The sequence below is a fragment of the Podarcis vaucheri genome (genome assembly GCF_965113315.1).
Source record: "Podarcis vaucheri genome assembly, chromosome: 8".
NCBI lineage: Eukaryota > Metazoa > Chordata > Lepidosauria > Squamata > Lacertidae > Podarcis > Podarcis vaucheri.
The window spans coordinates 58,237,345-58,250,305 of NC_138766.1; the positions used below are offsets into that span (position 1 = coordinate 58,237,345).

A 12,961-nucleotide genomic window follows, 5' to 3' on the forward strand; every position below is an offset into this window, starting at 1 on the left:
CTCCCCACACCTCTCCATCCTTATAGATCCCTGTTAACAGTCAAGTCATGTCCCTTGACCTTCAGAGCACAAAAGATGCTCGTTCCAGTTCTGTGCATCATATGTCAGTTGGAAGGAGCAGCACTAAACAAGATCAAAGCAACAGGGATGGGAAGAGGATGTCTTGTCTTCTTATACCTTAGGATCTATTTCCAATATTCCTTAGGAAAGGAGGACAGGCAGAGTCTAATAAGACTTGTAAAATATACCTTACTGAAATTGTGAAGCAACCTTCTTCCTCTGCTCCTTTCATGATTACAAATAAACAGAATTGGCCCACTGCATTTTTTATAAATTTTCCTTTCTTACGAAGTCGAAAGGAACCAAATCTCATAGCACACTGGCCAACACAAAATGTGAAACATGCCCAGGGCATTCTGGCATTGACTTTTGATTGGTCCCTGTGTGTAGCTACTTGGGCCAGACCATAGTCTCCCTTCCTTGGGCTAATAAAGTTCTCCACTTGCAAGAAGAACAAGCAGCTTGTGGGTCAATCTCATATCCAGAGTCTTATTGTGGTTTCATTATGATATTTCAAACCTCTTTTGTTGTTGTTGTTTTTTTTGGAAAAGTGACATTTCCTATTAAATACTGACATTTAGAAGTACAAAATGGAACATTTATTTTGAAAAATGTGTTAGTTTAGTAAACAAATGACATCATGCCTTTTCCCTTTGTTGCATTTATTTCTGAGAAAATGTTCCAGCCAGCAATATGTGCTAGCGGTGTATCCTTTCCCCTTGTTCTGTGAAGAAATAATGAAAACTTGGCTGTGACTTAATTAAAGCCAGTGATAATGGGCACAACTGACTGAACAGTGTTGCTTTACCCAGCATCATATAAATAAATAAATAAATAAATAAATAAATAAATAAATAAAGTCTGTGCTTGAACATCACAAAGACTGACACTCTTCACCACAAGGTGAGAAATCCCTGTAATTTCTTCACATAATCACCTGTCCTTATAAACACATTGCTACACACTGAAACAACTAAACCCACATTGAGCCTTTTCACTGAAAACCAACCATACAGTGGACGCTCGGGTTGTGAATGTGATCCGTGCAGGAAGCACGTTCACAACCCGCAGTGTTTGCAACCCGCAGCGGTGCATCTGCGCATGCGCGGGTCACGATTTGCTGCTTCTGCACATGCGCAAGTGCCGAAACCCACAAGTAACCCATTCTGGTACTACTGGGTTTGGCGCGGTGCCCAACCTGAATGGCGCAACCCGAAGAGTCTGTAACCCAAGGTATGACTGTATTTTTTAATGTGGTTGCAGTCTGTATCAGAGAGGGAGTAAAATTGTTTAGGGGGAATATGCAGAGACACAAGAAGCTAATTTATACCAAGTCTTGTATACCTGAAGGAGTGTCTTTGCCCCCATTGTTCAGCCCAGACACTGAGATCCAGCTCCAAGGGCCTTCTGGTGGTTCCCTCTCTGCAAGAAGTGAAGCTACAGGAAACCAGGCAGAGGGCCTTCTCGGTGGTCGCGCCCACCCTGTGGAACACCCTCCCATCAGATGTCAAGAAAAAACAACAACTATCTAACTTTTCTAAAAGTCAAATGAAGGCAGCCCTGTATAGGGAAGCTTTTAATGGTTGGTTTTTACTATGCTTAATGAGTTTAACTTGTTGGAAGCCACCCAGAGCGGCTGGGGCAACCCAGTCAGATGGGCACCATATAAATTACCACCACCATCATTTTAGTATTGTTGACATTACTGGCAGTGGCTCTCCATAATTTCAGACTTGGGATGTTCCTCACCCTCCCTGGAGACACTGGGGATTGAACTTGGGACTGCTGGTGTACAAAGCAAGTGCTCTTCCAGTGAGCTACAGCCCTTACAGGTAACACCTGTAGTTGGCCATATGTAACAACTCTGGACAGAATTCACCGGTTAGCAGAAGCCCTGTGCAAGGTTGAGGAGAAGACTGAGGTCAGCTGCCAGAGAAGCATTGGCTGAGCTATATTTACTAGATGCTGTGGTGCTCTTGAGGAAGACCACTTGCAGACCATTATGGGACTATCTTAATGCCCAGGGAGAGGTGACATCTAACTGTAACACATAATCCCTATTAAATTTATTTCTAGTTTGCAGTCAGCTTCTACACATCCCTGGCTTATTTTCCTTATAGGGGAAGCCCAGACTCATCATTAGACTGAACAAACTATGTACATGAAAACAAATTTGCTTGACAAATGGCCGCATTTCCGAGAAATATGCTGACATCAAAATGCTTGCATTTTGCATGGAGAATTTTATGTAAATGTATGCTTTCTCATTAAATGCCTAATTCTGGTGTGCTTCTTTCTGGCTGCATGGCTGTGGACCTTAGAGAAATTCCAAGCTGTATGCACTTTATATAATATGCCTTCCAATGAATTAATATAATTAGTGTAAATACTACTGAAATAAACATAATTTTTCTTCTCTAAGTTCTTGCTGGAGAACAAAAAAGGCATACATCTGAATCAATATAGTGATGCTGCATTATTTGAATTGTGACTTCACACTGGCAGTTGCAAGACCCTGTTTGGGTGCATAGGAATCGACTAAGCTTCTGACTGCAGGATCGATTCTTGATATCCCTGAGACCTCTCTCAAGTTCTGCCATATTGGGTCAGACTGTCTGAATCTTTTAAGTGCTAACTTCTGCTCACTGCTACTTTGTTTTGCTGAGGTTTCTTGTGAAGTTTTTCTCTCCATATAAATATAAAACAGGCCTGTAGGGAAAAAAATTAAAGAAACACACACAAAAGAGATACATTTGTTTTTGTTGTGCTCAGTTACAGAAATTGAATGCTGAAAATATATTTATTTCAGAGTGACATATAATTATGTACTTCAAGTTTACTCTGTCTGTTTTAAATTACTTTATGCAAAACTCATTTCAGAGATTGGATAGAGAGTAAAAGTGAAATTATCTTATGTATACATCATTATACTCTACCTTCCACTCCTAATGATAATTTGTAGATGCTTTAGAAAACATTTATTCTAGGGAAAGCGGGGGCGGGGGGAGAGAGAAGTGTATAGCTGGCTATTTCTCATGTTGCAATCACCCTTGAAGGAAAGAAAAGTAGCAAAATATAAAAATACAATCAAAATAGATACAAAGAGGCAGTTGAATTGTACCTGACTTTTGTTTGTAGCTGGATAATGAGGAAAGGCACAAAATCTTCTCTGTGCATGCATGGTTGTAGAAGAGCTAATGGATTTTGAGGTTCTGGAGATGAGGGATTTACAGGTGATTGCTTCTTATGAAGTTGGGAAAGTTTGTAGTTTTCAAATTAAGTAATTAGTGCAGCAAACACAGATGATTTCCTGAGCTGGAAAGTTCCTGATACCTTTTGCATGTCTGCTTATTATGGCTGTCAAACTTTAGATCGGTATCTAAAGGACAGTATTGGATTTTGAAAGCCTATGGAAAGAACCTATCATAGAATATCTGTATAAGTTGCAGTTTTATATGGCTTTTCTTCATGTCACTTTTATGGGGTAGGCTTCTGTGTCCACATGAAAAGAGTGTGGAAAACAGTGTTATTTAGTCTATTTTATCCTGTGAACCTCCCCGAGACCTGCGGGTATAGGGCAGTATACAAATTTAATAAACAAAACAAAATATAAAATAAAATATTTGCACAGGGCAGGTGGACAGAGAACCATATTTATCAGCTCATTTGACCATTCAGGTTGTAGAAAGGGTCTTCTGTACCTGATCTTCCCCTTCAAAAAAGCAGCCTTTCACCATCGCTATCACAGTGTGGCAGCTTAGCAACATTTAATTTTCCTCCTCCCTTCCATTTTTTATCTTCTCCATCATTCCCTATTCATCATACCATTTGTCCCTGGTGATGGCCTTAAATGCAATGCATAACATAAGTCAGTGCTTCTCAAACTCTCTGATGCGATGGACTGGCAATTCCTCCCCCTGCCCCAATGTGCAATGTGCAATCCACCTGGATTGGGTGGAGTCAGCAGAGACCAACAGCTGATGGCTTGGTGGTCTGTGGATCACCACTTTGTTTTAACGGTGGTGTAAATGAAGGCCAGTGTGCTGGAGGCTCATAATCTTGCAATCAAACTCTCACCCCCAGCATAAAAAAGCCCTGCTGGATCAGGCCAAAGATGCTCATCTAGCATCCTATGCCCACAGCGGTCAACCAGAGGCCTATGGGAAGCCCACAAGCAGGACATAAGCACAACAGTATTCTCTCAGCTTGTGGTTCCTAGGAAGTGAGATTCAGAGGCACACAGTCCCCAACTGCAGAGGTAGATCATAGCTATTTCAGTTAGTAGCCACTGATAGCCTTGTCTTCCATCAATTTGTCTAATCCTCTTTGAAAGCCATCCAAGTTGGTGGTCATCATTGCCTCTTGTGGGAGCCAATTTTAGAGTTTAAATATGTGCTGTGTGAAGTAGTTCCTTCTGTCCTTTTGCCTGAATCTTTACTGGATGGCCCTGAGCTCAAGTATTATGATCAGTGGTGTAGGAATGGGGGTGCAGTGGGTGCAGGCTGCCCTTGGTGTCATCACTGAGGGGGTGACAAAATGGTGAAAATATATGTTTTTAAAACAAATTTAAAAATTGGGCTCACAACACTTTAATAAACAACAACTCCCACACACACCCCTTTCGTACGCCACTGGAGCTAGGTGAGGCGGGGGGCACTCCAGCGTGCCTGAGCCATGCGTCTCTCCTGAGGGGGAGGTGGCGGGTGGACTGCCTGCAAGCTCTGTGCTGCTTTTTCGAGCTGTGCGGGGCTTGTGTCTGCCCACCGGCTCAGCCACTCTACAGCTGAGGGGGGACTGCAGAGAGGCTCCACGCAGCATGCCCTGCCTTGGCTCACCCTCAACCCCTGGCTGCACACCCTGGCTCGCCTCACCCCCTGGCTACAGGACACATGTGCCACACCGGGCACCCGAGCGGCTAGCTACACCACTGATTATGGGAGACAGATAAAAATGTCTCCCTATCCACTTTCTTCACACCATGCAGAAGTCCTACATTGTGTTCAGTGGCGTAGCGTGGGGGTGCAGGGGGGGCCGGCCGCACCGGGCGCAACATCTGGGGGTTAGGGTTAGGGGGCGCAAATTCACGGGTTAGGGGGCGCAAATCCACGGGTTAGGGGGCGCAAATTACTTGCCTTGCCCCGGGTGCTGACAACCCACGCTACGCCACTGATTGTGTTCTAAAGCTACTAGAATATGGTGGAAAAGCTCCTCCTCACTTGAATGGATTGAGGTTCAGGCCCTCAGGACTGTGACTCAGGCAGGAGAGGTTGTCACCCCTCATCTTTTTATGCAGGCATTCGATTTGGCAGCAGTCCAATTCATTTTACCCTTGCCAAATTAAATTATTCATTGGGCTAAGCCCTTCTCCCCGGGGGTCTTTTCAAAACTGAACACGGGAACCTGTGATCGCCTTAATCCGTCTGGTGGTGACGGCACAAAGGCGTTGCCATGGAAAAATTCCCAACTTCCCATCTCACTCTCCTCCTCCCACTAAATGGCTAAAGAGAAGGAGTTACGAATCGGAGCACCAGCCCAGAGCATCCAGACGGGACCGACAACAGAATAATTAGTTCAGAGGAATGAAAGGACAGCAAAGGCAATTACTGAGAGAGAGGATTTTGCAGCACATATTTTATGCAATAGGAAACTCTAAAATTGATAGGGTTGCCAAGGGACCATAGCCCAACTAGACCCTACCCAAGGTGAGACCATCCAAGCATTGATCTGCAGGCACACAGCGTATCAGTCTCTGTATACATTTAGCCACCTTATCTGGTTTACAGCATATCACACATAAAAACATGAGCAAACAGTTCCCAGAGGCATCTGCCCCAGAAGTTTATTTGAGTTTGGTGTATTAAATTAGTTGATTGCTTCTCTCAACCAGCTGAAGTCCCAAAGCGATTTACAGGACAAGAAATAAAATTAAGGAAGGAAAATATATAACCAAGCATTTCTTAAAGTAGTAAGAATGCAATAGGCATATAGGGACAGCATTGTTGTTGTTTTAATCATCTAAAAAGATAAAAGTATCCACCAAAACCCAACACAAGAATGAACACCAAACAGCCACCATGTCATAGGATTGATTAGGAGGGGTGGGACTTACTTGGACCACCCCAATATTTTATTCAAGTTGGCACCCCTGCTGGGCTGACTTCCTAAAATCAACCTCCAGTTTTCTACTATAAAGATTGCCACACTTTCCCTGCGTTTGGGGGTTCATGTTAGAATGGATATTAGAAGTTGATCTAATGTTCCCTGGCTGAAGATGAATTCCTAGACACACTTTCCTGGGAGAAAGCGCCATGGAAGTCAACGACCCTTACTTCTGAGTAGGCGGGCATAGGATTGCACTGCTGAGTGACGAAATTTATCTATTTCTGAAACAAAACCACGCCGTCCTACAAAGTATAGGCTGGGCCGAGAGAATGATGAGAGCTACTTTTCACTTTTTCTTGCTCATTCACACTTTTTAAAATGATGCTATTGCGTTCCGAAGGCGTCGCTTTCCCGGAGCCCTCCGAATACTGTCCAAGACACCTTCCTTCATTCCTTTCTTTTCTCCTCGAGGGTAAAGGGAGGGAGCGCCCCGCCCCTCACTCTCCCTCCGAGCCAATCCGGCTCTCTTCTTCGCCACGCCGTTCAACTTTCCCGGGGAGAGCCGCGGTGGGCGCGAGCGCTGGCTCGGAGCCTGGGAGGAGCAGCGCGCCAATCACGCCGCTTCCCCGCGCACCTCGGTGTCCGCTTTAGCTCCTCGCGCCGCCTGCGAGGCGCGCGAGTCCCGGCTGCGGCTCCTGCCTTTTCCCCTCGGAGACCCTAAACTGGAGAAGCCCCGCCTCGCTCGACAAGAGCCCCCCTCGAGGAGGCGAGCGCCCCTCGCCGTTTGCCAGCTGCCCGCCCTCGGCTCCCCTCACTCCCTGGGCACCTGCTGCCAGCCCTTCCCGCTTCTTCACTCGCGGAAGCATTGGCAATTCCCACTCCCACCCCCGCCGCGGGCGCCTCAGTTCCGAAGTCCCATTCATAGGCTGGCTTTCCAGAGGCGCGCGCGCGTCGCCGGCCCCGGCAGCAGCCCCACGCCCACCGCCCCGCAGCTTTCGCCAGCGCCGGATGCTTCGCTCGGCGGCGGCGGCCAGGCTGCCCTCCTGAACGCCTTCGCCGGGGCTGAGACGGAGGGGACGACCGCCGCCTCTTCCTCGCGTTCCTCCTCCTCCTCCTGAGGCGCGAACAAAGGGATTTGGCCGGCGCACGAGGCGAGGGCGGCGAGGGGCTCCGTCCGGATGCGCTGAGCGCGAGGGGCCGCTGGAACGAGGCGGGAGCGGCGCTGCCGGCCGGCCGGCGTCTCGCCCCCTTGCCTTCCACCATGGGCTGCTGCTCGGGGCGCTGCACGCTGATCTTCCTCTGCACGCTGCAGCTGGTGAGTAGCTGCCCTTTGGCGAAGGATCGCGGGGGGCGGGCGGGACCCTCTCGCTCTCGGTGTCTCGCCTCCCTATTCTATCTTCCCACCCACCCAGGTCTGGTATCGATTTCCCCTTAAATCCCGCCCGCCCTGCAGCCCAGATGAGACGGATCCTCCTGCAAGCTGCAGCTGGAGAGCTGATCTGCCTCGCGCTCCGCCAGCAGCCTCAACTCTCCTGCAACTGACCCCGGGAGGCTGGCGAGTCCAGCCTCGCAGCCGCTGTCCCAGGTGTGTGGGGGGCAGCTCCCTTCCCAGCCCCTCCTCCTGCTGGCCTCGCTCTGGCCGGGGAGCTGGGAAGTCCGTCCGGCAGCGCGAACCCTCTCCCAGAAGGTCAATTACCGCTGCCCGCGCTTGGCAGAGTCGCTTGATTCGCCCGTGCATGTCGGAGTTGCCTCGCAGGATCGCCCCCTGGAGCCACACGGCTCTTTAGCAGCTGCCACGGCCTCCCTCCGCCCTCGGCAAGCGATGTGAGGACCGAGGGCCTTTTCATGCCGCGTGGCTCGTAAAGCTTTTCCATCGCCTAGGGAATAACGATTTCTAGAAAAGCCACTGCGTGTTGCCCATAAGATCAAAAGCAATGACAGTTCTGGTGCTCATTGCGCTTAGAGTTAGACAGCGTGTATATATTTGCAAGTAGTCAATTGTGTTCGCTACGAAGTATGCTAGGTCCCCCCTCCCCGTTTTTATGTTCATTGGATGATAGTGCTTTCCCATTGTAAAGGAGGACTCCAGGTAATGCTGTCTAATTCCCCACCCATCCCTTTCTTTTTTTTTTTTTGTCTCTTGTGTACCGTTTTTTTATTTCTGCACATCCTGCACTTTGAAGGTGGATTTTCATTCTGGCTTCATTTCAAGGCAGTTTGAAGTGTCTGTCTGGCGGGAGGAAGAGATTTCCTCTCTCCCCTGCAGAGTGCTTAAATCAGATATTTAAATGTTGCACAGTTCTATGGAAACCTTGTTTGTTCCCATTGTATCAACTTGACAACTGGCTATTAAAACCACTTCATGATCAATGTGAGGTCAAGGTGTTCCGGAAGCACCTGATGGGGGGTACTGCATGCCTTTTGATGGCTTTGTGGCTCAAATATGAAATCTTACCTCTGCTCACAGCTGAGACATGTTCCTCCCCCTACTGAAGTTGCAATTTGTAACATCATTTAAAGGCTGTTGTCAAAGGGCTGCTTTTGTTTGGGTTTGACACTTGGTGTTCATGTTATCAAGAGTCACTGCTTTGTTTCTTTCAAACGAGATAAAATGAAGAGAGCTTTCTGTGTATTCGGTTGATAGCACCACTGAGATGAATATTTTGCTCTAGGTCCACTGTGGCTGCATGGCAAAGGACCTGGTTCATGCTGTATGGTGCATACAGTCTCACCCTTGGTTTGCCCTGACTGTGTGTGTGCACGCCTCTGTGGCATATAGCTTCATTTCTACTTGTTGGGTTTCCATTCCTTGTTGAAGCTGATATAACTATTCCAGTGCAAACAGTGGGGTAGCGTGGGGGGTGCAGGGGGGCCTGGCCGCACCGGGCGCAGCATCTGGGGCTTACGGGTTAGGGGGCGCAAATCCACGGGTTAGGGGGCGCAAATTACTTGCCTTGCCCCGGGTGCTGACAACCCACGCTACGCCACTGAGTGCAAATATCTGTCGAAAGATTTGACTCTGAACTCAGACTCATTGAGATGGAAAGGGACTACAGCTCATTGGTAGAGCATCTGCTCTGCATGCAGGAGGTCCCAAGCTCCATTCCTTGAGTGGATAGAGGTGGGAGAGAACCTTGCTTAAAACCCTGAAGACAGTGTCAATGCAGACAGTGCAAAGCTCAATGGACCCAATGCTCTGGCTCCATGTAAGGCAGCTTCCTATGTCCCTAATGGGGCTTACTCCTATGTCAGTTGATAGAATTGCAGCCTAAAAGAGCATGGCTCCTTCCACAGTTTATTGGTCTTTAGCTGCTGTGGAACAATTGTGGATATCTTGTGGTTCAACCTATGACTGGCTGGACTGGATGGGAGTTGGAGTCCAGCAACATCTGGAGGGCTACAGGTTCCCCATCCCTGTTGTAGAACATTGTTTCAGTTCTATTAACTTGATAGCTTGTGCACACAGTACGGTTTTCCTCTTGATAATAGGCAGGGGCTAACAAGGTTCAAGTGCTTGCTCTGGAATAAATAGGCAGGGTTAAGGAAACAAAAGCAGAGTATTTCATGAGTTTTTGTTGTGGCACAGCATAATGTCCTTGTGGAATAATCACATGGTATGTTTTGATCTAATTTTTAAGAAGTTCTATTGAATATTGTTTTGTATTGATTCTGTTTAACTGCTTGTATATATGTATTATCATATTAAACAGTATAAAAATATACAGATAAAATTGATTGGTGATAACTGTGCTTTCCCTAAATGGCTCCTGTTGGTTGTACTTGTACTAGGTGGTGTATTTATCTCTGATTAGTATTAATTTTCCAATGGCGGCTGGAGCTGTTTCAAGAGAGGCAGTAGGAGAGTATGGCATAACTGTAGCTGACATCTGAAGTGCCCTGGATGTTGTCATAAAATGGAATGAATTATACAGCAGTGTTAGAAACCCAGATGCACAAGCTAGGGGACAAATGGCACCTTAAGCCTTGGTTACAGTTGCTATAACAGAATGCCTGTTCGCCAGGGGTTGGACTAGATGACCCTTGGAATCCCTTCCAATGCAACAAAATCATCAACAATGTAGATGAAGAAGATTCTATATAAAAAGTCCACAGTTTTATGTGACTATTAGAAACAAAAATATGTAGACATCACCTGAGCATTCAGGCAGTTTGCCATTCTTTGTAAACACGGAATTGCCAATTGTGTATTGGGCAAGTGTGCCATATGGCTGTGTGCAACTCACAGCTCCATGGGTAATGTCTATTTCAAAAATGATATACACATGTATAGACTTTTCTATTGTCTGGAATGGAAATCCCTTCAAACCAGTTTTAAGTAGTACAATTGCTCTCCTATTGAGAACTCTGTACTTAGACTGAATCATACTAAGCTACAGATATGTATTCAGTGTTCAATGTAAGGACAAGAAGAATATAATTTCTAATGTGATAACCAACTTTATTTCAGCATGATTCTGTTGCTCCAGTTCTACATCTCCCTCCTTTTGATTTTAACAAGCCCCAACTCTATAATTTTCCTTTTAAGTTATGCTGAGAATGGGAAAACAATGTCTCCATTCACATGTAGTAGTAAAATTTCCTTGCTGCTTTCATATCTATTATCTTCACATTATAGGCATATGTGGGTGGAAAGTGTATCCAAGCTGTTGGAAGTGAATGCAAATGGAGTGGTAAATTCTCTAAACTAGAGCTCCTCAAATTATGGTCCACAGAGACTACAGAGGTACCTCTGGTTACATACTTAATTCACTCCGGAGGTCCGTTCTTAACATGAAACTGTTCTTGACCTGAAGCACCACTTTAGCTAATGGGGCCTCCCGCTGCCGCCACGCCGCTGGAGCACGATTTCTGTTCTCACCCTGAAGCAAAGTTCTTAACCTGAGGTACTATTTCTGGGTTAGCGGAGTCTGTAACCTGAAGCATATGTAACCCAAGGTACCACTGTACTGGTCTGCAGGAAAGTTGCAGAGCTGTTAATAATATGTGTACTTGGCCCTGTATTACTTTAATATTTAGTGACAATGGAGATCAAGGCTCTTTTGACAGGACTGGATTTATCAAACAGGCTAACAAGAACTTGAACTAGGGCCTGTGACTTTCATAATACAATGCTGGCGCAGTCTAATATTTTTCTCATTAAAAATTACCATTTGCATTTCTCAGTAGTCTGGGATAGGACTGACGGTTTTCATAATATTGCACTTTTTAAATGTAAGTGTTGGTGCTGAATAAAAAGAAGTTTATTAAGTGGTCTGTCAAGACCCCCAACAATTTTCAAGTAGGGATGGGAATTGAGATCAGCTGCTCTAAACCTTCATTTCTCCAACTGTGTAGTGGTTTTTGAGACTGTGTATAGGTATAGGTACAAATGAGAACTGTTACAGTCTTTTAGGGCATAATTTTAAAAGTCACTTTGCTACTTCAAAGACAATATTGATCTAGATGTTTGTGTTTGGTAACAGAATGTAAAAAACCAACCACAACAGTTGTTTTCATATCAGCCCAAATGTCAACATACATTTGTGTAATTTGGAAGAGGGCAGATCAGAAATCAAGAATTGGAGGTGAAGTGGCAAATCTCAGTCACGACTAAGGAGCACAGTATTACTGCCTTGCAGTGGCGTAGCGTGGGTTGTCAGCACCCAGGGCAAGGCAAGTAATTTGCGTCCCCTAACCCGTGGATTTGCGCCCCGTAACCTGTGGATTTGCGCCCCCTAACCCTAACCCCCAGATGTTGCGCCCGGTGCGGCCGGCCCCCCCTGCACCCCCCACGCTATGCCACTGCTGCCTTGGTCCATTTGTAAGCTATATAATATAATGTATAGTTAATACTAGAATTCCTAGCACATGTCAGCTTCGTGTGTCCCACAGAGGCTGTATCCGCAGATTGCCCAATTTCACCTTGCCACCTGCTCCCCAACCCCAGTCTGCCAAAGCATCTGTTTCCTGGGCTGAAGGCAGTGTGGCTCCCATGGGAAGTGAGGCACACAAGGGTGACACACACTCTCTCCTTGTTGTGTCTTCTCATCACAGTTTCGCTCCCTTTAGCCCACCATGCAGCTGCTTGGTAGGCTGTGGAGATCTTGATTGTCAGTGCCAGTCATCTGGGAGGGGGGGGGGGTGTGCGCGAAGGGATTGCCCTCTATTGTGTGCAAGCACATGAGCCCACTACAGGCCTTGAGCCAGAATGGTTGTCTGCCTCTGACCTAGCACCTTCTTTTGCTCTCAGCTAATTATTTGGTACATACAACAGCTGGGTATGATTTCCCCTGCATTTGCTCAGTGCAGGGTTGATGTATCTTTTTGCTCTTCCTCTCTCTTCTATCTGAAAAGTCCAGTTCAATACATGCAAATGCACTGAAAAAGAAAAAATGTTGATGACAACCTATAAAAAGTAGGCACTTGTGAATTAAGCATATTTCCTTGTCAAATAAAGCTCAGTTCAAATAACTCTTGAAGGCAACATTTCTCTTAACATAATTACAAAGTGTTATTTGGATAAATGTTTTAACACCAAGGTTCCTTTACTTCTGTAGGGTAGAAAGCAAAAGCAAATCTGCCGGAGTACCTATCCTTTGCTAAGATTCGGCTAGTAGCCATCCTCTTTCTTTTCAAGCTGGAGTTAATATTCTCCCTCATCTGTCCCATCTCCCCGCCCCCCCCCCGGCATATGGTTTAGACACATAGCAGACCTATGCACACAATGGGACTACTTCTAAGTAGACATGCATAGTTATGCTTTCAGTTAAAATTGGGCCCACTTGAGGTAAACTGACTG

The 12,961-nt window shown here is 46.2% G+C and overlaps 1 protein-coding gene across 2 annotated transcripts in view; it reads left to right on the forward strand.

Moving 5' to 3' along the window:
- The first annotated feature begins 6,954 nt into the window (after nt 1-6,954).
- Nucleotides 6,955-12,961, forward strand: part of NKAIN3 (sodium/potassium transporting ATPase interacting 3) — a 196,962-nt gene continuing 190,955 nt past the window's right edge. For both annotated transcript variants that reach the window (XM_082234055.1, XM_082234054.1), the window contains exon 1: nt 6,955-7,477. In XM_082234055.1, the coding sequence (XP_082090181.1) occupies nt 7,424-7,477 (54 nt within the window). In that variant the 5' untranslated portion in view covers nt 6,955-7,423. The remainder of the gene's footprint in view (nt 7,478-12,961) is intronic.